The sequence below is a fragment of the Carcharodon carcharias genome (assembly GCF_017639515.1).
Source record: "Carcharodon carcharias isolate sCarCar2 chromosome 37 unlocalized genomic scaffold, sCarCar2.pri SUPER_37_unloc_1, whole genome shotgun sequence".
Lineage (NCBI taxonomy): Eukaryota > Metazoa > Chordata > Chondrichthyes > Lamniformes > Lamnidae > Carcharodon > Carcharodon carcharias.
Window position 1 is genome coordinate 5,481,877 of NW_024470758.1, and position 25,921 is coordinate 5,507,797.

General features: G+C 46.6%; 1 protein-coding gene, 1 non-coding gene and 1 pseudogene across 2 annotated transcripts; 1 reads left to right on the top strand and 2 right to left on the bottom strand.

Moving 5' to 3' along the window:
- Positions 1–437: 437 nt before the first annotated feature.
- LOC121274562 lies at positions 438–747 on the bottom strand (annotated as a pseudogene).
- A 742-nt stretch (positions 748–1,489) lies between these two features.
- On the bottom strand, positions 1,490–2,248 carry LOC121274518 (histone H1-like). The gene has a single exon (XM_041181854.1). It carries the CDS (start codon positions 2,246–2,248, stop codon positions 1,583–1,585), a length of 666 nt encoding a protein of 221 aa, XP_041037788.1. The 3' UTR covers positions 1,490–1,582.
- A 19,827-nt stretch (positions 2,249–22,075) lies between these two features.
- Positions 22,076–22,147, top strand: trnam-cau. The gene has a single exon. It is a non-coding gene; the product is annotated as a tRNA-Met (tRNA).
- Positions 22,148–25,921: the final 3,774 nt, after the last annotated feature.

Here is a 25,921-nt window from a genome sequence, read left to right on the forward strand (position 1 = left end):
GTCCTGACGAACATACGTGCGAATAGGAATTAGTTGCAGGAAGAGGCCACTCAGCCCATCGAGACGTCTCCGCCATTCAGTGAGATCATGGCTGATCTGATTGTAACCTCAACTCCACTGACGGATTGAACGGCTGAATACAAGAGGGACCGCCGGGTCCTGTCTTTACTATCCGACTCAGTATTCATCTAGAACAAAGCCTTTAGAAAACATGAAGCAGTGGAGAAACTTTTCAGTGCAGAATGTGCCATTCGGGTAAATAAACAACGAGCAAACTGAGATTCTCAGTACATTCCCCGTCAGAACAAATCAGGCACTAACATTCCCGATCATAGCCCATCCCAGCTCCCGTTCCCAGGTCTCTGCTCTCTCTGTGAGGCGGTGGGTGGCCCTTAAAAGATCCTTTGTTGTGCGCTTGGTAGAATGTTTCGAGTTGTTCAGCCGCCGAATCCATAGAGTGCGGCCCTGGCGTTTCAGAGCGTACACCACATCCATGGCAGTAACCGTCTTGCGCTTGGCGTGTTCAGTGTAGGTGACCGCATCCCTGATCACATTCTCCAGGAAAACCTTCAGCACCCCGCGAGTCTCCTCATAGATCAAACCCGAGATCCGCTTGACACCGCCACGGCGAGCCAGGCGGCGGATTGCTGGTTTGGTGATGCCCTGGATATTATCACGAAGCACTTTGCGGTGCCGCTTTGCTCCGCCTTTACCTAGTCCTTTGCCTCCTTTCCGTCTGCCAGACATGATGATTTTTCACTCAGATCGCTGCAGAGTATGAGAGACGAGCTGTTTCCGTTCCTCTTTTAAAGAGCCCTCCCTGACCTGACTGAGAAACGGGCATAGAGTGAGAGACGGGGCGGGGAGGAGACTGAGTGACAGACAGAACAGAGGAATGTCTTTGATAATCCAGCTCCGCCTCCTCCCTGCTAGAACCGACATTTTTAAAAAATTATCGACATTGGAAGTGAACCCAGCGCTCGGCACAAAACCTATAGATTGGCGCTTCAAATTAAACGGTTCTAAAAACCCGCAGCTTTTAAATAAAGAGTTTTACAATTAAAATTCAGTAATATTCCCGCCCAAGTACATACACTATACCCTGTCAAATCCGCCTGTTTCCACTTCACTCCCAGCTTCTGTTCTATCCCCACACACCTCCCCTCCAGGCGGGTTGAGCAGTTTACCGACACCTCACTCCAGCTGAATTAGACAAACTCATGTGTTGGGCTTTGAGTTGTAACGCGGTGTTTCTCCGCCCGGGTTACTGTCTTACAAACTCTCACCCTGAATCTGTGAAAAGGGAACGAGCAGAAACTGAAAGAGCAGCTGAACAAATCCCCAGTTACAATGGGGCACGGACACCGCTCTGTTTTATTGCAGAGTGGGGGAGGGGCTGGGTATAGTGCATGTCAGTGAGATACCGGGAATTTTCAATTTAATATAAATTATTTCAGTGTCAAACCTGCTCCCAGCGCCGGGACAGGGACATTTGATTCGGGGATCAGCTCTTTCCTGAGAGACGTGGGTGGCTCTGAGAAGAGCCTTTGTGTTCAGAGGTTTACAATTTGCTCGGCTGGTTTCACTTCTTTCCTGGCGCTGCTTTCTTAGCCTTTGCTGCTTTCACTTTGGGCTTGGCCTTCGATTTATCCACTTTTTTTAAAGCCTTTCCGCCCGTGAGCTTCTTGGCGGGAGATTTTTTCTTCAGCGCTGCTTTCTTCACCGCCTTTTTTGGAGTTGCCGCCTTCTTGCTGCTTGTTTTCTTAACTGTTGCTTTCTTCGCTGGGGATTTCTTGGCTGCTACTTTCCTGGCTGGAGATTTCTTGGCTGCTGCTTTCTTTGTTTTCACCTTCTTGGCCGCTGGTTTCTTTACTAAAGATTTCTTGGCTGTTGGTTTCTTCTCCTTCTTTCCCACTTTCCCCTGGGATTCCTTCTTAGGGATTTTGAAGGAACCGGAGGCGCCCTGTCCCTTTACCTGCACCAGGGAGCCGCTCTCCACCTTCCTCCTGATACTTAACCTGATCTGGGAGCCCAGCTTCCCCACATCGACACCGCTGCCAGACAAAGCTTTCTTTATCGCGGCCAGGGACATCCCCTTGCGATCGCTGCAACCCGCCACAATCTTCAGGATCTGTTCGCCTAACTTGGGACCGGCTGCCTTCGATCGGGGAGCCACCTTCTTCTTGGGAGGTTTGACTTGAGCGGCAGCGGCTGGAGGAGCCGTTTCGGCGGCTGCAGTATCAGTCATATCCGAGACTCTGTGGAAAATCTCTGACAGTCAGAACTGGATCAGAAATGAAACCAGTGGTGGCGGCTCAGAGCAACTTAAAGGCAGAGAGCGGACGGGGCAGAGACAACCTGCTGTCAGCTCCCAGCTCCTCCAGCCTCTCTGTGTTTCTCTCTCCTCATAAACTATCCAATTCCAGTTCAAATTGGATATTTCAGATTCCCACACCCGCTTCCTTCTGTTAACAAAATCCGAATCTTTGTTGTCGAGAAAGTTCCATCCGAATTAAAGGCAGCACTTTCGATTTAAACCCGTTTCTTTGCTGCTTTGATCGCGCCCTCTCAGCCGAGCGCTGACTTCTTCTCTGTGTTTCCACTGAAATCTTGAAATTTCCGAAGTATTTCCCGTAAATTCCCTCTTCAGGGCTGAGCAGGGGAGCATCGCGATCCAATTACAGGGAAATCTTGTGATTTTACACAAGAAGGACTCGGAAACCTGGCGCTGAGGCCGGACACACAAACACAGTAACATTAGTCTAACCCGCCCGCCCCTTTAACACACTCTCGCTGATACAATGTTCACATCTGCACATTGACAGGGCAACCTGTGTCTCAGAATTACAGCTCCCAGGATAGGCTTTCCTCTCCTCTCGGACTGTGCTGTGGATTCTCGGGGATTAGTTGTAGTTTCCCAGCTCAGTAACTGTTCAACCCTCTGAGACCGGAGTTGCTCACAGTGTCTGTTCCCCAGATTCAGGAGACTGCAGCAAATCACAGGGTTAACCCGTAACTGATTTAAATTATTGTCTTGTTCACAAGCAGACTTATTTTTGATCATTTGAAGATACAGATTGTGTGCACTCAGCCACTAAACAACAGTGCCCCTCCTAAATATTGAATTCAATAGAGAGGGGCTTGAGGGATAGACAGAGACAGAGTGAGCGAGGGCGGTGAGACACAGACGACCAGACAATACATCCATCAGTTGCAGAAATTCCTGGAAATTATGGCTCCATCCATAAAATTTCTCCTGGAGAGGCAGAAGCTGCAACCTCAGTTCTCACTGATACTGTAGCGGAGACACATTATTAATCCTGTACTCAGGAACAGTGCTGTGTTTTGACAGAAGAGCTAGGGAGAGGAGGCATAAACTTAATGGTCCAGTTCTAAAAAGTGTGCAGGGTCAGAGGGCCCGAAAATCTTTAAATCTTTGTAGGTGACAGGAGATTTAGAGAGGGTAGTTAGGAAAGCAGATGGGATCCTTGATTTCATCAACAGAGGTGCTGAGCATAAAAGCAGGAACGTTCTGTTTAGCCTTTATAAAGCTCTGGTTAGGTTGCAACTAGAATAATGCTCCCATTTCTGGTCACCACACTTTTGGAAGGATGTGAGGGTCTTTGAGACGGTGCAAAGGAGATTTACTAGAATAGTTCCAGGGATGAGGGGTTATAGCTGCAAGGTTAGTTGGAGAATCTGAAGCTGCTCTACTTGAAGAAAACGAAATTGAGGGGAGGTCTGAAAGAGGTGTACAAGGTTATAATAGGTTTAGATCAGGTAAACAAAGGAAAGTTGTTCCCATGAGCTGAGGGTAGAAGGATTAATGGACACGGATTTAAAATTTAAGATAAGATGTGCAGGGGAGATGAACTTTGTTACTCTCCGGCTAATGACCTGGATCTTGATCCCTATGGGCCTTGTGGAAATGGAGATTTCAAACGGAAATTGCGTGGGCTTCTCTGGGAAATAAAGTTGCAGGGATAGAGCAGGAGAATAGGACTGACTGGATTATTCTACAGACAGTCAGTATGGACTGGATGGGCCAAATGACCTCCTTCTGAGCAGTAATGTCTCCATGACTCTGTGACTGTATGGCTCGATGACAGTGTCAGTGAGTGAGAAACAATGGCCCATGTTTAATCCTCTCTTCTCTGTTGTACTCCCTGCAGCTCAGGGCCATTGGATATTACTCCCAGTGAGTGTTTCACTTGGATTAAATGAATCTGGAGAGTACCTGTCTGATATTAACTCATTCACGGTCCCAGCAAACACCCCGACTCCCGGATTCCTCCAGTGATTCTGCAGGGTTGCTTTGTGAAGACGGGCCCCTGAACACCACACAGTCTGCAAAGAAAGATCCCAGAATGAGTTGGGGCAAGTCCCAGTTGTCATCGTTTCCTCCTCATAAGCTTCAGGTCTTTTGCAGAATCTCCGATAAAAGTGAATTGGAGAACATTTCCAAACAAAATAGTTTCACGCAATGTTGTAGAACTATGCGCATGCGTCATTCCGACCCGCCACCAGAGCTGAACTGGGGGTGGGGCGGTGCTGAGGAGATGGGGGAGGGGGGATGCAGTGAGCAGAAGTGCGCATGCGCGCTTCTCCCCCCCTGTTCAACCTGGGACAGGAAGAGCCACCAATGGAGAGACCCCGGTCCCGGGGGAAGGGAACAAACAGCAGCCTCCTGGGAGGAAGGACAGAATGGCAAGAAGTTGTTATTGAAAATCATTGCTGCTTTCTCTCCACAAAGCAACAGTGAATATTCCTGAACAAAAACAAAAACAGAATTACCTGGAAAAACTCAGCAGGTCTGGCAGCATCGGCGGAGAAGAAAAGAGTTGACGTTTCGAGTCCTCATGACCCTTCGACAGAACGTGAGTTCGAGTCCAAGAAAGAGTTGAAATATAAGTTGATTTAAGGTGTGTGTGTGTGAATATTCCTGGTTTAGTTCCCACTCCCCAGGTTTGTTGATATTGGACAGTGGGGAATGGGAACAGAGACGGACAGTCAGGATGTGGGGAGTCAGACAAACAGCAGCTAATGCAGGCACCAGGTGAGAAGTAGGATGGGCACGTTTTAAACAGCGGCTGTTTGGTTACGGTGCAAGTTTAATGAGTGGAGATGATCAAGAGGGAGTCTAGAGTTCCAGGCAAATGAACATATGAACAGAAGGAATAAAGAGTAGGATGAGGTCACTCGGCCCATCGAGTCTGCTCCGCCATTCAGTAACGTCTTGGTTGATCTGATTGTAACCTCAATCCCACATTCCTGCCTATCCTCGATAACCTTTCACCCTGTGCTTTAAAAATATTCAGAGACTCCGCTTCCACTGCCTTTTGAGGGAGAGAGTTCCAAAGACACACGACCCTCTGAGAGAAAAAAATCTCCTCATCTCTGTATTCAATGGCCAATCCCTTATTTTTAAACAGTGACCCCGACTTCTGGATTCTCCTCCAAGAGGAAAATTCCTCTCCACATCCACCCTGTCGAGACCCATCAGGACCCGCTCAGGATAATGTTATGGAGGCGCGGGATCAAATCCCACAACAGCTGCTGGTGATTTTTTTTTTAATCTTGAAACTCCCATCGATAAAAAAAAAACCACCTGGTTGAGTTACTTTCCTGCTCTGTTTGATTAAATATATATTTCTGAGACTTGGCCTCAGTGCCGTCAAAATTACTGTGCTGTTGGTGATTGTGGAACTGATGTCTCTGCTCTCTGTGAGTGATACTGTACTTACTGTGTGAGAAGGAGCTGGCTGCACTTCTCCTTGTGTCACGGAAACCACTATATTTATTCTGCTGCTTTCAAGTGTTTGCCTGTAGGAAAAATTGGTAGTTATAATAACTCAAGCAGAGGGAAGGTAGCTAATACAAAATAGATTGAAATGTTTTTTCAATTAATAGTCATTACAAAAAACCAGAAGAAAAAGCAGCAACTCAGTAGGATCTGGCCTGAAGAGCAATTAGGGATCGGCAAATAGATTCTTGCCTGGAAAGCAGCTCCCACATCCTGGGAACAAATAAAAAAATGTATATTCTGAGTGGGGCGGGGACTAGTAATTTGATCTGTGCAGGAGTCCCTGCTCTGTCACACAGTCCCATTCACAGAGCAGTGGGTTGTTTCTGGAGGGCAGGAAATTGTTGTAAAGTGATCCAAGTCCTTGGTCTGCAGTAGCTGCGTGCTGCTGGAGTGCAGTGGAATCAGACACTGACTCAATTTGTTTGGAGAGGGAGAGAGAGGGAACACAAACCTCCAAACAACTCATCCACCCGAGCTTCAAGCACAACAAGCACAAGATGTGGCAGAGACTAAAAACAAAAAACTGCGGATGCTGGAAATCCAAAACAAAAACAGAATTACCTGGAAAAACTCAGCAGGTCTGGCAGCATCAGCGGAAAAGAAAAGAGCTAACGTTTTGAGTCCTCATGACCCTTCGACTGAACTTGAGTCAGTCCAAGAAAGGGGTGAAATACAAGCTGGTTTAAGGTGAGTGGGGGTTGGGGGGGGGGAGTTGGGTGGGGGGAGAGAGCGAGAGAAGTGGAGGGGGTTGGTGTGGTTGTAGGGACAAACAAGCAGTAATATAAGCAGATCATCAAAAGCTGTCATAAACAACTGAACAAAGAACACATAGGTGTTAAAGTTGGTGATATTATCTAAACGAATGTGCTAATTAAGAATGGATGGTAGGGCACTCAAGGTGTAGCTCTAGTGGGGTTGGGGGGAGGAAAAAAGCTTTAAAGATATTTAAAAATAATGGAAATAGGTGGGAAAAGAAAAATCTATATAATTTATTGGAAAAAACAAAAGGAAGGGGGAAACAGAAAGGGGGTGGGGATGGAGGAGGGAGCTCAAGACCTAAAGTTGTTGAATTCAATATTCTGTCTGGAAGGCTGTAAAGTGACTAGTCGGAAGATGAGGTGTTGTTCCTCCAGTTTGCGTTGGGCTTCACTGGAACAATGCAGCAAGCCAAGGACAGACATGTGGGCAAGAGAGCAGGGTGGAGTGTTAAAATGGCAAGCAACAGGGAGGATTGGGTCATCCTTGTGGACAGACCGCAGGTGTTCTGCAAATCGGTCACCCAGTTTACGTTTGGTCTCTCCAATGTAGAGGAGACCACATTGGGAGCAACGAATGCAGTAGACTAAGTTGGGGGAAATGCAAGTGAAATGCTGCTTCACTTGAAAGGAGTGTTTGGGCCCTTGGACGGTGAGGAGAGAGGAAGTGAAGGGGCAGGTGTTGCATCTTTTGCGTGGGCATGGGGAGGTGCCATAGGAGGGGGTTGAGGAGTAGGGGGTGATGGAGGAGTGGACCAGGATGTCCTGGAGGGAACGATCCCTACGGAATGCTGATAGGGGGGGTGAATGGAAGATATGTTTGGTGGTGGCATCATGCTGGAGTTGGCGGAAATGGCGGAGGATGATCCTTTGAATGCGGTGGCTGGTGGGGTGATAACTGAGGACAAGGGGGACCCTATCATGTTTCTGGGAGGGAGGAGAAGGCGTGAGGGCGGATGCGCGGGAGATGGGCCGGACAAGGTTGAGGGCCCTGTCAACGACCGTGGGTGGAAAACCTCGGTTAAGGAAGAAGGAGGACATGTCAGAGGAACGGTTTTTGAAGGTAGCATCATTAGAACAGATGCGACAGAGGCGAAGGAACTGAGAGAATGAGATGGAGTCCTTGAAGCAGGGTGTGAGGAACTGTAGTCGAGGTAGCTGTGGGAGTCGGTAGGTTTGTAATGGATATTGGTGGACAGTCTATCACCAGAGACTGAAACAGAGAGGTCAATGAAGGGAAGGGAAGTGTCATAGATGGACCAGTGAAAATATGGAGGGGTGAAGATTGGAAGCAAAATTAATAAATTTTTCCAAGTCCCGACGAGAGCATGAAGCAGCACCGAAGTAATCATCGATGTACCGGAGAAAGAGTTGTGGAAGGGGGCCGAAGTAGGACTGGAACAAGGAAAGTTCCACGTACCCCATAAAGAGACAGTCATAGCTGGGGCCCATGGGGGTCCCCATAGCCATACCTTTTATTTGGAGGAAGTGAGAGGAGTTGAAGGAGAAATTGTTCAGTGTGAGAACAAGTTCAGCCAGACGGAGGAGATTAGTGGTGGATGGGGATTGTTCGGGGCTCTGTTCGAGGAAGAAGCTAAGGGCCCTGAGACCATCCTGGTGGCGGATGGAGGTGTTGAAGGATTGGACGTCCATGGTGAAGAGGAAGCGGTTGGGGCCAGGGAACTGGAAATTGTTGATGTGACGTAAGATGTCAGAGGAATCATGGATATAGGTGGGAAGGGACTGGACAAGGGGAGAGAGAAGGGAGTAAAGATAACGAGAAATGAGTTCTGTGGGACAGGAGCAAGCTGAGACGATCGGTCTACCGGAGCAGTTCTGTTTGTGGATTTTAGGTAGGAGATAAAAGCGGGCCATCCGAGGTTGGGCGACTATCAGTTTGGAAGCTGTGGGAGGAAGATCCCCAGAGGAGATGAGGTCAGTGACAGTCCTGGAAACAATGGCTTGATGTTCAGTGGTGGGGTCATGGTCCAGAGAGAGGTAGGAGGAACTGTCTGCGAGTTGACGCTCAGCCTCTGCGAGATAGAGGTCAGTGCGCCAGACAACAACAGCACCACCCTTGTCAGCGGGTTTGATGACAATGTCAGGGTTGGACCTGAGAGAATGGAGTGCAGTAAGTTCAGAGAGAGAGAGATTAGAATGGGTGAGAGGAGCAGAGAAATTGAGACAACTAATGTCGCGCCGACAGTTCTCAATGAAAAGATCAAGAGAAGGTAAGAATCCAGAGGGAGGGTCCGGGTGGAGGGAGAATATTAGAGGTGGGTGAAAGGATCCGTTGAACAGGGAGAGGACTCCATCCCAAAGAAGTGAGCCCAGAGACGAAGACAGCGGAAGAAGAGTACAGCATCGTGCTGAGACCGAAATTCATTGAGGTGAGGGCGTAAGGCTATGAAACTAAGTCCTTTGCTGAGCACTGAATGTTCAGCATCGGAGAGGGGAAGGTCAGGGGGTATAGTGAATACACGGCTGGGGTTGGGACTGGAAGAAGGGGTGGGGATGGAGGGACAGGCAGGGGTGGAGGGTCCTAGATGGGTGTTGGTGTCGATGAGTTGTTGTAGCTTGCGTTCCTTAGCACTTGAGAGAAAGAGAAAAAGTTTCTTGTTGAGGCGTCGGATGAGCCGAAGAATAAAATGAAACTGGGGGTACACGCAGCTTTGAAAAAGGGTACGGCGGTGCTGCTGGATGGAGAGGTCGAGCGTGTTCATATGGCGGCACATGGCACTGAGTGTGGATCTCAGAATGTGACGGGAACAGCAGTCCGAGAAACGTTTTATGTCCCGGAGATACCTGTAATCCTGGGTGGGTTCGAAACATGAGGGGTGGAATTTCAGTTGAAATCCACGTGGGGTAAGCCGGAGACGGAGACAGTCACTGAGAAAGGAGGTATGGCTGTGAAAGTGGGTTTTAGTAAACACCTTGTCAAGCACCAGGAGCATTCATTGCTCCCAATGTGGTCTCCTCTACATTGGAGAGACCAAACGTAAACTGGGCGACTGCTTTGCAGAACACCTTCGGTCTGTCTGCAAGAATAACCCAAACCTCCCTGTCGCTTGCCATTTTAACACTCCACCCTGCTCTCTTGCCCACATGTCTGTCCTTGGCTTGCTGCATTGTTCCAGTGAAGCCCAACGCAAACTGGAGGAACAACACCTCATCTTCCGACTAGGCACTTTACAGCCTTCTGGACTGAATATTCAATTCAACAACTTTAGGTCTTGAGCTCACTCCTCCATCCCCACCCGCTTTCTGTTTCCCCCTTTCTTTTGTTTATTTCAATAAATTATATAGATTTTTCTTTTCCCACCTATTTCCATTATTTTTAAATATTTTTAAATCTTTTATGCTTCCCCCACCCCCACTAGAGCTATACCTTGAGTGCCCTACCATCCATTCTTAATTAGCACATTCGTTTAGATAATATCACCAACTTTAACACCTATGTGTTCTTTTGTTCTGTTGTTTGTGACATCTTTTGATGATCTGCTTCTATTACTGCTTGTTCGTCCCTACAACCACACCAAGCCCCTCCACTTCTCTCTCTCTCCCCCCACCCCCCCACCCTGACACACCTTAAACCAGCTTATAATTCACCCCTTTCTTGGACTGACTCAAGTTCTGTCGAAGGGTCATGAGGACTCAAAACGTCAACTCTTTTCTTCTCCGCCGATGCTGCCAGACCTGCTGAGTTTTTCCAGGTAATTCTGTTTTTGTTTTGGATTTCCAGCATCTGCAGTTTTTTTGTTTTTATCTCTGTGTTTAATTGATGCCACTGCTCTTCCAGAAATGCCTACCTCGTTGAAGAAGTTCTGTTCGTCTCTGCGACAAGATTTCCGTACCTCTCTTTTGCCTAGCTCACCTTCATTGCTTTCCATTTCTCTCCTGGTGCTTGACACGGTGTTTACTAAAACCCGCTTTCACAGCCATATCTCCTTTCTCAGTGACTGTCTCCGTCTCCGACTTACCCCACGTGGATTTCAACTGAAATTCCACCCCTCATGTTTCGAACCCACCCAGGATTACAGGCATCTCCGGGACATAAAACGTTTCTCGGACTGCTGTTCCCGTCACATTCTGAGATCCACACTCAGTGCCATGCACCGCCATATGAACACACTCGACCTCTCCCTCCAGCAGCACCGCCGTACCCTTTTTCAAAGCTGCGCGTGCCCCCGGTTTCATTTTATTCTTCAGCTCATCCGACGCCTCACCAAGGAACTTTTTCTCTTTCTCTCAAGTGCTAAGGAAAGCAACCTACAACAACTCATCGACACCAACACCCATCTAGGACCCTCCACCCCTGCCTGTCTCTCCGTCCCCACCCCATCTTCCTATCCCAGCCCCAGCTATGTATTCACTATACCCCCGACCTTCCCCTCTCCGGTACTGAACGTTCAGTGCTCAGCAAAGGACTTAGTTTCATAGCCTTACGCCCTCACCTCAATGAATTTCAGGCTCGGCATGATGCAGAACTCTTCTTCCGCCATCTTCGTCTCCGAGCTCACTTCTTTGGGAAGGAGTCCTCTCCCGGTTCAATGGATCCTTTCACCCACCTCCAATATTCTCCCTCCACCTGGACCCTCCCTCTGGATTCTTACCTTCTCTTGATCTTTTCATTGAGAACTGTCAGCGCGACATTAGTTGTCTCAATTTCTCTGCTCTTCTCACCCATTCTAATCTCTGTCTCTTTGAACTTACTGCACTCCATTCTCTCAGGTCCAACCCTGACATTGTCATCAAACCCGCTGACAAGGGTGGTGCTGTTGTTGTCAGGCACACTGACCCCTACCTCGCGGAGGCTGAGCGTCAACTCACAGACAGTTCCTCCTACCTCTCCCTGGACCATGACCCCACCACTGAACATCAAGCCATTGTTTCCAGGACTGTCACTGACCTCATCTCCTCTGGGGATCTTCCTCCCACAGCTTCCAAACTGATAGTCGCCCAACCTCGGATGGCCCACTTCTATCTCCTACCCAAAATCCACAAACAGAACTGCCCCGGTAGACTGATCGTCTCAACTTGCTCCTGCCCCACGGATCTCATTTCTCGTTATCTTGATTCCCTTCTCTCTCGCCTTGTCCAGTCCCTTCCCACCTACATCCGTGATTCCTCTGACATGATACGTCACATCAAAAATTTCCAGTTCCCTGGCCCTAACCGCTTCCTCTTCACCATGGACGTCCAATCCCTCTACACCTCCATCCCCCACCAGGATGGTCTCAGGGCCCTTAGCTTCTTCCTCGAACAGAGCCCCGAACAATCCCCATCCACCACTACTCTCCTCCGTCTGGCTGAACTTGTTCTCACACTGAACAATTTCTCCTTCAACTCCTCTCACTTCCTCCAAATAAAAGGTGTGACTATGGTTACCCGCATGGGCCCCAGCTATGCCTGTCTCTTTATGGGGTGTGTGGAACATTCCTTGTTCCAGTCCTACTCCGGCCCCCTTCCACAACTCTTTCTCCAGTACATCGATGATTACTTCGGTGCTGCTTCATGCTCTCGTCGGTACTTGGAAAAATTTATTAATTTTGCTTCCAAACTCCAGCCCTCCATTATTTTGACGTGGTCCATCTCTGACACTTCCCTTCTCTTCCTTGACCTCTCTGTCCCAATCTCTGGTGATAGACTGTCCACCAATATCCATTACAAACCTACCGTCTCCCACAGCTAGCTCGACTACAGTTCCTCACACCCTGCTTCCTGTAAGGACTTCATCTCATTCTCTCAGCTCCTTCGTCTCCGTTGCATCTGTTCCGATGATGCTACCTTCAAAAACCGTTCCTCTGACAGGTCCTCCTTCTTCCTTAACCGAGGTTTTCCAAACATGGTCGTTGACAGGGCCCTCAACCATGTCAGGCCCATCTCACGCGCATCCGCCCTCATGCCTTCTCCTCCCTCCCAGAAACATGATAGGGTCCCCCTTGTCCTCACTTATCACCCCACCTGCCTCCGCATTCAAAGGATCATCCTCCGCCATTTCCGCCAACTCCAGCATGATGCCACCACCAAACACATCTTCACTTCACCCCCCCCTATCGGCATTCCTTAGAGATCGTTCCCTCCGGGACACCCTGGTCCACTCCTCCATCACCCCCTACTCCTCAACCCCCTCCTATGGCACCACCCCATGCCCACGCAAAAGATGCAACACCTGCCCCTTCACTTCCTCTCTCCTCACCGTCCAAGGGCCCAAACACTCCTTTCAAGTGAAGCAGCATTTCACTTGCATTTCCCCCAACTTAGTCTACTGCATTCGTTGCTCCCAACGTGGTCTCCTCTACATTGGAGAGACAAAACGTAAACTGGGTGACTGCTTTGCAGAACACCTGCGGTCTGTCCACAAGGATGACCCAATCCTCCCTGTCGCTTGCCATTTTAACACTCCACCCTGCTCTCTTGCCCACATGTCTGTCCTTGGCTTGCTGCATTGTTCCAGTGAAGCCCAACGCAAACTGGAGGAACAACACCTCATCTTCCGACTAGTCACTTTACAGCCTTCCCGACAGAATATTGAATTCAACAACTTTAGGTCTTGAGCTCCCTCCTCCATCCCCACCCGCTTTCTGTTTCCCCCTTCCTTTTGTTTTTTCCAATAAATTATATAGATTTTTCTTTTCCCACCTATTTCCATTATTTTTAAATATTTTTAAATCTTTTATGCTTCCCCCACTTCAACTAGAGCTATACCTTGAGTGTCCTACCATCCATTCTTAATTAGCACATTCGTTTAGATAATATCAACAACTTTAACACCTATGTGTTTTTTTTTCTGTTGTTTGTGACATCTTTTGATGATCTGCTTCTATTACTGCTTGTTTGTCCCTACAACCACACCAACCCCCTCCACTTCTCTCTCTCTCCCCCCACCCAACACCACCACCCCCCCCCCTCCCCGACCCCTACACACCTTAAACCAGCCTATATTTCACCCCTTTCTTGGACTGACTCAAGTTCTGTCGAAGGGTCATGAGGACTCGAAAAGTCAACTCTTTTCTTCTCCACCAATGCTGCCAGACCTGCTGAGTTTTTCCACGTAATTCTGTTTTTGATGTGGCAGAGACTGCAGTTCAGACTGTTGCTGGACAAGTAATCCAGGGACATAGGGGAATGCCTCTGGCGACCCTGGTTCCAATCCCGCTGCACCAGATAGTGGAATTTGAATTCAATACAAATCTGGAAGTAAAAGCTTAATGCTGACCACGAAACCATTGTCAATTGTTGTAAAAACCCACCTGGTTCACTAATGCTCTTTAGGGAAGAAAATCTGCTTTCCTTTGGTGCTCTGGCCGACATGTGACTCTATACTTACATCAATTTGGTTGACACTCAAATATCCCTGAACAAGGGCAACTAGGGATGTGCAATAAGCCAGTGAAACCCACATGAATGTTTTTTTTAAATCACGCCTTTGGCTCATTAGCCATTTCAGAACCCACTGAACAGGAGTGGAAGCAAATCATCCTCTATCCTGAAGGCCTGAATAATAATAAGAATACCAGAGACATTCAGAGACAGAATTAATCCCATTTCCCCTGGCAGCAATGGGGTCTGATAGATACAGAATGATTCTCACGCTGACATTCAGCACCACTGACTGAAAACGGAATTATTCCCACCCCCACGAACAGTACCAGATATTGACCCATAAAGAAAGAATCTCACTCTCACAAACTGTTCCAGAGACTGAGATACAGAATGAATCCTACCCTCACAAACACTATCTGTGATGGACAAATACAAAACAAATCTCCCTCATGTTTCATAACAGAGTTCTTGGAATGTATTGCACAATCACATTGACTACTAGAGGGTAACAAATGCATTCGAGAAATGATGATTGTAGTCCAGTAGTAGCTTAAGCAGATTTTCACACAAGAAGAGGAAACATCTGAACACAATATGGAAAACATTAACATGACAGGGAGAATCAAGGCCCCCGGAAGAAATATTTGCCCAACAGAAAACACCATCACTGAGCAACGGAGAACTTATTTACAGAATAGGGAACAGAACATCTGTACACAGACGGGAACACGTTTGCTTGACAGGGAAGCACTTACACAATGGAGAAGATCTCTCAACAGCAGAGAGCACAGTTACACAACTGAGAGCATGGTTACACAACAGAGGGCACAGTTATACAATAGAGGGATTTTACCGACCCAAATTTTAACTGGGATAGTTTTAGTCCGCAAGGTAGGGAGGGAGCAAAATTCTTAAGTTTCATGCAGGAGAACTTGTTTACCCAGTGTGTAGAAAGCTCAACAATGGAGGGGGCAGTTCAGGACCTAACATTCTGAAATCAGCTCAGGCAGGCGGAAGGCATATCAGTAGGGGAGTATTTTGGAGACAGTGACCATAACTCAGTTAGATTTAGGATAGTTATGGAAAAGGATAAGTTTGGACCGGGAAGTGCAGAGGGGAACTTAAGAATGAAATTAGGAAAGCTAAGAGAGTGCATAAGAAAGCATTGGTGGGTAGAATAAAGGAAAACCCAAAGGATTTCTTTTAACATATAAAGATTTAGAGAATAACTAGGGAAAGAGTAGGGCTTATTCCTGATCATAGAGGTAATCTGTGTGTGGACCTGGAAGATGTAGGTACAGTCTTCAATGAATACTTTGCATCAGTCTGCACAATGGAAAAGTACGATGCAGATATAGACATTAGGGTGGAAGACTGTAAAATAGAGAGAGAGGAGGTACAAATAGGGTTAGCAGACTTAAAAGTGGATAAATCCCATGCCCAGATGGGATAGATCCCAGGCTGTTGAGAGGGGAAAGGGAAGAGATATCAAGGGCTCTGACAGTAATTTTAAAATCCTCTCTGGCCACAGGTGAATTGCTAGGGGACTGGAGGACTTTTAACGTTGTCTCATTATTTTAAAAAGGAGGGAGGGATAGACCAGGAAATTACAGGACATTCTGTTTAACCTCGGTGGTGGGGAAGAATTCTGAGGGACAGAATACATCTGCACTTGGTGAGACACGGATTAAGCAGGGATAGTAAACATAGATTTGTTAAGGGATGGTCGTGTTTGACAAATTTGATCGAATTTTTTGAGGAGGTAACCAGCAGTGTTGACGAGGGTTAAGCATTTGCTGTGGTCTACATGGACTTTAGCAAGGCTTTTGATAAAGTCCTTCATGGCCGACTGGTCAAGAAAATAAGAGCCCATGGGATCCAAGACAAAGTGGCATGTTGGATCCGAAATTTGCTGAGAGGCAGGAAGCAGAGGGTGATGTTAGAAGGATATTTCTGTGACTGGAGGTCTGTTTCCAGTGGGGTTCCACAGGGTTCAGCATTGGGTCCGTTGCTGTTTGTGGTGTACATGAATGCTTTGGAATTAAATATAGGGGATGTGATCAAGAAGTTCGCAGGTTACACACGAGAATTGGTAGGGTGGTAAATAGTGAGGAGGATAGCCGTAAACTGCAGGAGGATATCAATGGACTGGTCAGGTGCAGAGCAGTGTCAAATGGAAATCAACCCGGAAAAGTGTCAGGTAATGCCCTTGGGGTGGGCTAACAAGGCAAGGAATTCAACTATGGATGGTGGGACGCTGGAAAGTACTGAAGATCAGAGGGACCTTGGAGTGCATATTCACAAATCCCTGAAGGTAGCATGGCAGGTATATAAGGTGGTTAGAAGGCATATGGGATTTTGGCCTTTCTTAGCTGAGGCATAGAACACAAGAGCAGGGAGGTTATGTTAGAACTGTATAAAACACTGGTTAGGCCACAAATGGAGTACTGCATGAAGTTCTGGTCACCACATTATAGGAAGGGTAATGACTACACTGGAGAGGGTGCAGAGGAGATTTACCGGGAAGATGCCTGGGCTGAAGGGTCTGAGCTATGAGGAAACATTGGATAAGCTGGGGCTGTTTTCCTTGGAACAGTGAAGGTTGAGAAGAGGCCTGATAGAGGTGTATAAGATTATGAAGGGAACAGGCAGGGTGGATAGGAAAGCACTATTTTCTTTTCATGAGTAGAGGGGTCAATAACCAGGTGGCATAGATATAAGGTAAGAGATAGAAGGCTAGGAGGGGAGTAGAGAAGATATTTTTTTACACAGCGGGTGGTGGGAGTCTGTAACTCACTGCCTGCAAGGGTGGTTGAGTCAGAAACTCTCGTAACATTGAAGAAGTATTGAGGTATTCAGTTATGTTGCCGCAGCCTCCAGGGCTTTGGGCCAAGTGCTGGGAAATGGAATTAGTCGGATCTTTGATGACAGGCGAGGACACAATGGGCAGAATGGCCTCATTCTGTGCTGTAGAACTCTATGAGTCTCTGACTGCACAATTACATAACAGAGAGCACCGTTACACAACAGAAAGCACAGTTAAACAACAGGGGGCACGATTAAACAATAGAGGGTGCAGTTACACAACAGAGAGCATAATTACACGACAGAGAAAAGAATTGGACTTCAGGGAGCACGGTTATACACAACAGAGAGCACAATTAGACCATAAGACATAGGAGCAGAAATGAGGCCATTCGGCACATCAAGTCCTCTCCGCCATTCAATCATGGCTGATAAGTTTCTCAATCCCATTTTCCCACCTTTTCCCCATAACCTTTGATCCCCTTACCAATCAAGAACCTATCTATCTCGGTCTTAAATACACTCAATGACCTGGCCTCCACAGCCTTCTGTGGCAATGAATTCCATAGATTCTCCATTCTCTGGCTAAAGAAGTTTCTTCTCATCTCTATTCTAAAAGGTCTTCCCTTTACTCTGAGGTTGTGCCTTCGGGTCCTAGTCTCTCCTACTAATGGAAACATCATCCCCGCGTCCACTCTATCCAGGCCTTTCAGTATTCAGTAAGTTTCAATCAGATCCCCCCACCCCCCACACCCCTCATCCTTCTAAACTCCATCGAGTATAGACCCAGAGTCCTCAAACGTTCCTCATATGTTAAGCCTTTCATTCCTGGGATCATTCTCGTGAACCTCCTCTGGACTTGCTCCAGGGCCAGCACATCTTCCTGAGATACGGGGCCCAGAATTGCTCCCAATATTCTAAATGCAGTCTGACCAGAGCCTTATAAATCCTCAGCAGCTTATTCCTGCTTTTATATTCTAGTCCTCTCGAAATAAATGCCAACATTGCATTGGCTTTCCTAACTACCGACTCAACCTGCAAGTTAACCTTAAGAGAATCCTGGACTAGGACTCCCAAGTTACTTTGCACTCCAGATTTCTGAATTCTCTCCCCATTTAGAAAATAGTCTATGCCTCTATTCTTCCTACCAAAGTGCATGATCTCACACTTCCCCTCGTTGGATTCCATCTACTACTTCTTTGCCCATTCTCCAAATGTGTCTAACTCCTTCTGCAGCCTCCCCGTGTCCTCAATACTACCTATCCCTCCACCTATCTTTGTATCATTTGCAAACTTAGCCAGAGTGCCCTCAGTTCCTTCATCTAGATCATTAATGTATAAAGTGAAAAGTTCTGGTCCCAATACTGAACCTTGTGGAACCGGCCGCCATACTGAGAAGGACCCCTTTATCCCCACTCTCTGCCTCCTGCCAGACAGCCAATCTTCTATCCATGCTAGTACCTTGCATCTAACACCATGGGCTCTTATCTTACTGAGCAGCCTCCTGTGTTGCACCTTGTCAGAAGCCTTCTGGAAGGCCAAGTAGATAACATCCATTGGCTCTCCTTTGTCCTCCTCAAAGACATCTAACAGATTTATGAGGCATGACCTCTCCTTGATGCAACCATGCTGACTTTGCTCTATTTTACCATGCACTTCCAAGTATTCTGAAATCTCATCCTTAATAAAGGACTCTAAAATCTTACCAATGACCTCGATCATTGAGAGGAAAAAGCTGGAATCAGATGTAACGGTATTACAGTTGAATAAAGGCAACTACTGAGGCATGAGGGAGGAGATTGCTAGAATTGATTAGATGATGAGCCTAGCAGGGAAGACAGAGGAACAGCAATGGCCTATAATTTCCATATTCTAAACAGGGGGGTTATATTAGCAATTTTCCAGTCCTCTGGGACCCTCCCTGACTCCAGTGATTCCTGAAAGATCACCCCTAACGCTCTCACTATCCCTTCAGATATCTCCTTGAGAACTCTGTGGTGTAATCCATCTGGTCCAGGTGATTTATCCACCTTCAGACCTATCAGTTTTCCTAGCACCTTCGCCTTGGTGATGGCCACCTTACTCACCACTGGCCCCCCAACTCTCTTGAACTTTGGGGATGTTACTCATGTCTTCCACAGTCAAGACTGATGCAAAGGACCTATTCAGTTCTTCTGCCATCTGTTTGTTCCCCACTACTACTTCTCCAGCGTCATTTTCCAGTGGCCCTATGTCCACTTTTGTGCCTCTCTTACCCTTTATATATCTAAAAAAAAACCTCTTGCAATCTTCTTTTATATTACTGGCTAGTTTACCCTCATATTTAATCTTCTCCCTCCTTATTTCTTTTTTAGTTGTCCTCTGTTGGTCTTTGTAGGCTTCCCAATCCCCTGGCTTCCCACTGCTCTTCGCCGCATTGTATGCTTTCTCTTTAGCATTTATGCTGTGTCTGACTTTCCTTGTCAGCCATGGTTGCCTCTTCCTCCCTTTAGTATGCTCCTTCTTTCCCAGGATGAATTTTTGCTGTGTCTCCCAAATTACTCCCAGAAACTCCTGCCATTGCTGTTCCTCTGTCTTCCCTGCTAGGCTCATCACCTAATCAATTCTAGCAAGCTCCTCCCTCATGCCTCAGTAGTTGCCTTTATTCAACTGTAATACCGTTACATCTGATTCCAGCTTTTTCCTCTCAAATTGCAGGGTAAATTCTATCATATGATGGTCACTTCCTCCTAAGGGTCCACCTTAAGCTCCCTTATCAAATCTGCCCCTTTTACATCACTAAATCTAGAATTGCCTGTTCCCTAGTGGACTCCACCACAAGCTGCTCCAAAAAGCCATCTCGTAGGCATTCCACAAATTCCTTTTCTTGGGATCCACTGCCAACCTGATTTTCCCAGTCTACCTGCATATTGAGATACCCCATGATCACTATAACCTTGCCTTTCTTACAAGCCTTTTCTATCTCCTGGTGTGGCTTGTGCCCCACATCCTGACTGCTGTTCGGAGGCCTGTACATAACTCCCATTATGGTTTAATTTACCTTTGCAGTTCCTCAACTCTACCCACACAGATTGTAAATCATCTGACCCTACGTCGTTTCTTGCTATCGATTTAATTTTATTTCTTATGAACAAAGCAACCCTATCCCCTCTGCCAACCTGCCTATCTTTTGGATTGGATGTAGATCCTTGGATATTTAGCTCCCAGTCCTGATCCCCTTGCAGCCATGTCTCTGCGATGCCCATAACATCATACTTGCCAATTTCAATCTGCACCACAAGCTCATTTACCTTATTTCATATACTGTATGCATTCAGATACAACACCTTCAGTCCTGTATTTCCCCTCCCCCTTCTCATTGTCTCATTGTCGTCCCTTTATCTGTTGTGCTTGAATTTAGATTCCTAGCCCTTCCCAAACACTCTGCCCTATTTTGTGTTCTGGAGACTTTAATAGCCTCTCCTTGGCTCTCCTGTCTTTTCAGTTTTTTCATAATTTTCCATGGAGTTGAATCCACCCCCAGCCCCCACCCCACCCCCCCCACCCCCCCAACCCCCACCCCCCCCCCCCACCACCCCACACACACACACACACACACACACACACGCTAACCTGCTGCTTTGTTTCCAAAAAGTCATATTTCTTGGAGTTTTACCCTTCCCTCCCCCCACCCCCTCCCCACTTTCTAGTTTAAAATCCTTTTGACCACCCTATTTACCCCTTTTGCTAGAACATTGGTTGCAGATTGGTTCAGGTGGAGACCGTCCCAATGGTACAGATCCCTCCTGTTCCAATACTGATGCCAGTGCCCCATGAAATGGAACCCCTCTTTCCCACACCACTCTTTTAGCCACGTGTTTACTTCCCTTATTCTCGTCTCCCTATGCCAATTTGCACGTGGCTTGGGTAGTAGTCTGGAGATTATAAACCTTGAGGACCCGTTCTTTAATTTAGTTCCTAGTTCCTGATAATCCCCAAACACGTCCTCTTTCCTAGTCCTACCTATGTTATTTGTCGTGATGTGGACCACAACAACTGAATCCTCCCCCTCCCTGTCCAATATCCTTTCAAGCCGGTCAGAGATGTCCCTCACCCTGGCACTGGGCAGGCAACATATCATGCAGGACTCTCGATTCTGCTTACAAAGGATGCTATCAAATCCCCTAATTATAGAATCCCTTACAACTACCACTTGTCTTTTTGCTCCCCCCTCTTGAATGGTCTCCTGTGCCACGTTTCTGTGGTGAGCTGGCTCATCCTCCTTACAGCCCTGTTCCTCATTCACAGAGGGAGCAAGTACCTCGTACCTGTTGGACGAGGTCAAGAGCTGAGGCTCCTCTGTTCCTGAACACAGGATCCCTCTACCTGCCTCACTTGCAGTCACACCCTGCTCACCCTGACCACTGACCCAATCTGAGGTACTTAATCTACCGGGTGTGACCGCCTCATGAAACAAGGCGTCCAAGTAACTCTCCCCCTCCCGGATGCGCTGCAGCGTCCGGAGCTCGGACTCCAGCTCATCAATTCTGAGCCGGAGTTCCTCCAGCAACCAACACTTGCTGCAGATGTGGTTGCTGCAGCTCGCAATGGGATCTGCCAGCTCCCACATCATACAGCTACAGCACATCACCCGCCCAGCCATCTCTACTTAGTTAATTAATTTATTAATTAGCTTTGCAGTGTTTTTTTTTTCAAATTTGGTGCAGATTTCCTACCAACCAATCAGATCACAGATTTCCCGTGACGTCACTTCTTCAGTTTTGGATTCAGTTACTCTGTGCCCCCAGGTCACCGCTCCAGTGCTTCTCCCTCCGAGTCTGCTCCCTCGAGTAGGGGGCAGGGGGCACAGTTACATAACAGAAAGCACAGTTACTCAACAGAGAGCACAGTAACATGACAGAGAACACAATTACACAACAGAGAGCACAGTTAAACAACAGGGCCACAGTTACATGATAGGGGCATAGTTACACAACAGAGAGCGCAGTTACATAACAGGAGGCACAGTTCCACAACAGAGAGCATAGTTACACAACGGGTGCAAAGTTACACAACAGAAAGCACAGTTACACAACAGGAGTCATAGTTACAAACAGGGGACATCTCTGTGCAGCAAGGAACAGCTTTACATAAGTGATCAGTCTCTCCATCTCAGTGTCTTGCTAATTTGCTCGGCATCTTTCTCTGTCACCTTGTCTATACTGACAGTCTCTTGCTGCCTTTCTGCCTGTGTTTCTCTGTCTATTTCTGGCGTGACACAGTGCAAATATGTAGCCAAGTTGATCCACCCAACAGATGTATTCTAGCCCGAAAAGTACAAAGCAAGTGACTACTTATTTCCCTAACACACAATACTGATATTCATCACCCAATATCTGTATGTAGCAGAGTGGCGCAGCGGAAGCGTGCTGGGCCCATAACCCAGAGGTCGATGGATCAAAACCATCCTCTGCTATTTATGTTCTCACTAAAAGAAACATTGGCTGCTACGACAAACTTCTCTTATTTAGCTTTACAGTTTACAGCTTTGGATTTCCGTTTCCCATCAACACTTAAATCTGCAACAAACCTCTCAAATTCCTTTTATTCACACCAGGACACTAGCAGCAAATGCTGCAAACACACACCAGCAGAGACTTTCTGTCAGCCCATTTCTCGCGAAGTTCTGGCACAGTCTGAATGCTTTTCTCTCATTCACTATCACTCCAAAATGATCTGAATTGGAAATTTCTAAGATGGAAACAATATAGTGAAGTTTATATTTATTAGTACGTCTGATCTATATGATACCCTGCAGTAATTCATCATTCTAATTTGTACAACAGCTTCCTCACTGCGACATGTACCATCGAGAAGAACAAAAGTGCCATCATGGTGAAGACAGCATCATATCAAAGACAGTTAATCATTATTAGGACAGATATTGACATTCCTGCTTAATTACAGGTTTTAAACGCGGAATTAAGTTTCATAATCACCATGCACAGAGAAAGTGAAGTTTCCTTCCTTCGGCCTTGCATCAGATACATATTGTAACTAAAAACTCCTTTAAGTGTCTCTGTTTGTTTCCTTTTGCCTGTTAGTAGCTGTTTGGAAGCTAATGCCTTCAGTTTCCTGCTCATTCTGCCCTTGTTTTCCTTAACTAAGGTGAAAGTTGTAACATTTCTGTGAGGTTTATTTGCTTCTAACACATTGTGGTCACTCATTGATAGATGCTAATTTACTGTCAGAAGATTAATTAATTCTCTCTCGTTACTTATTATTGAATCTCGTATAACCCTTTCTCTTGTGGTTTCCAAATCAGGGTGGAGGCAGAAGAGATTAAATGACAAAACAGTTGATGGTGCAAGGCTCAGATAAATGGACAAGTAACAAAACTAAAGATGCGACTAAAGGGGGTGTGAATTTTGATGAACAGCTGCCATGCAAAATCAAGAGAAAAATGTGAATTAAAGCAAAACATCCAATATAAATTATACACTATGGGGATTGAGATTACCTCCTCAAATTGTTATATTCAGTATTGAGGTTGGAAGGGTGCTCAATTAAAAGTTGAGATACCGTTCCTAGAGCTTACATTGAGATTAATAAGATCACTGCAAGATGCCGAGGACAGAAAAGTCAGTGTGAGCACAAGATGGAAACTTAAAATGACATGTGCTTGGAAACTCGGTGTCATGTTTGCAGAGTGAACAGATGTTCCACAAAGCAATCACTCAATCTTTCCAATGTAGAGCAGATCACATTGTGAGCAGTGAATACGGGGTACTAAATTGAAGAAAGTACACTTAAATCACTGTTTCACCTGGAATAATTGTTTTGGTGAGGAGAGATAATATCCCATACCAACGCTTCTAATTTATCTTCTTTTTTTCCTCAACTGATTTTCTCTCCTCTATGCGATTGACAGGGCCCCCAACCAGTTTTGTTACCTTTCACAGCCTCTACTCCCACCAATTCCCTCTCTCCCAGGATTCCGATAGTCTTCCCCTTGTCTTCACCTTCCTCCCCACCACCCTCCACATTGAATGGATCATCCTTTGTCATTTCTTTAGAAGGCAGCGAATTGTTGTGACCTTGAATGCTCTGCCGCAAAGGATGGTGGAAGCAGATTCCATAGAAACTTTCAAAAGTGAAACGAACAACTACAGAAGGGAAAATATTTTAGGGCTATTCAAAATGATAAGGGGAGTGGGGCGTTTTTGTTACAAAAGAGTTTGCACAAAAAGGTTGAGCACAATCGCTTGCCACTGCGTTGAAGTTTACAGCGAAATGGCGGACATCGCTTCCCAGAATGCGCTGGGAGATATGAAACAGCCTATCTCTACCAGTGGAGCCGCACTGCGCAGGCGCATGAACAGTTACGTCATCCACCGGAAGTCCTTTCTGCGCCGAGCATGCGCGGTACAGCAACAGGAAAGCTTTGCGTGGTCGAGCGCAGCCTCAGTAACACCGAGTCTCAGCGGCTCTCAGAGTCCGAATCAGAGCCGCCGGGTCCGGCGGACGTGCAGCGAGAGACCCGGGAGGCGGCACCGTGAAGCCGATGGTGCAGCGCCTCCCCCATCCCAGCCGCCGCTTCCCGGTTTCTTCTCCCGTTTGCACCGAGTCTTTGATGCGGTAACAGAGAGGGTTGGGGAGGGTGATGCTGTTCATGTGGTTTACATGGATTTCCAAAAGGCATTTGATAAAGTCTCACACAACAGACTTGTGAACAAAGTTAGAGCTCATGGAATAAAAGGGACAGAGCAACATGGATATGGAATTGGCTGAGTGACAGGAAACAGAGGGTAGTGGTGAATGGTTGTTTTTCAGACTGGAGGAAGCTTTATAGTGGAGTTCCCCAGGGATCGGTGTTTGATGTTATATGTTAATGACCTAGACCTGGGTGTACGGGGCACCGTTTCAAAATTTGTGGATGAAATTTGGAGGTATTCTGAACTGTGAGGAGGATAGTGTTAAACATTTAAAGGACATTGGCAGGTTGGTGGAATAGGCAGGCAAGTAGCAGTGGTAAAAGTTCGACCTCAGAATGACCCGGGGCTGGCCCTGGAGAGCGTGCACACTCTCAATACCCGGGGAAGTCAGTGCATTTGATAGAGCGGTTTCTGGGATGCAGGGAATCATGGGGACTGCAGCCACCATGAGCAGATGTTAGTAAGTGTTTTATTGCAGGCTGAATGTCAGTGACCAGAAATGTGAACTCTTTTTCTTTCTCCACAGATGCTGCCTGATGTGCTGTGTATTTCCAGCATTTTCTCTCTTTATTTCAGATTTCCAGTATCGACATGATTTTGTCAGTGAATTATTGCAGGTGTTGCTCACAAAGCCGAGGCCAGAAACACAAACTGACAAACAAATGAACAACCCTTGGAATCAGAATGCATGTTGGATGTGCAAGTTGTTCCTCGCTTACTTTGAAGGTATGTTCCTGTTGGCTGACTTTGAGCTGGAGAGTAGAGAGAAGAGAAGCTGATGAGTTTAACCACAAGCACTTTTGAGATCAGTAGGGCCCAATCATTTCTGATCAAATGTTATTAACTGTTTCCTGTACAGTAACAGAGACTGATGGGGAGTAAATTTCACATTCAAATACAATAGTAGAGAGTGACAGACAGAGTTAATTCCACCCACACACGTATACTGTAAGAGAGATTGACAGAGAGTTAATTAATTGAATCATTGAATGATTACAGCACAGAAGGAGGCCTTTCTGCCCATTATGTCTATGCTGGCCTTCTGAAGGAGCAGTTCACCTCTTGCCACTTCACTGCCTTTTCCTCATAGCCCTGCACATTTTTCCTTTTTTGATAATAATCCAATTCCCTCTTGAATGCTTCGATTGACTCTGCCTCCCCACTATTCCAGGCACTTCTCCTAGCCACTCACTGCATGGACAAGGTTTTTCCTCGTGTATCATTGGTTATTTTGCCAATTCTTTCTCCGCCTTTCCACCAATGGGGAAAAAAAGTCTTCCTGTCTACGCTGTCCACACTCACAGCAACAGAGACTGACTGACAGAAAGTTAATTCCACATACATGCAGTAATTCAGATTATTAGACTCTTTATTCAACTCACATAGAGAAACAGACATTGACAGGAAGATAATTCCACAATCTCACACAGCAACCAAAACTAACAGAAATTTAATTTCACACTCACTCACAGTCACTGATTCTGACAGAGAGTGAATACCACACTCGGCATAACTGAGACTGACAGGTACAGAAT

Excerpts from the sequence above, each read along its gene's own strand:
- LOC121274518 (XM_041181854.1), bottom strand. The coding sequence starts at position 2,248 with ATGACTGATACTGCAGCCGCCGAAACGGCTCCTCCAGCCGCTGCCGCT.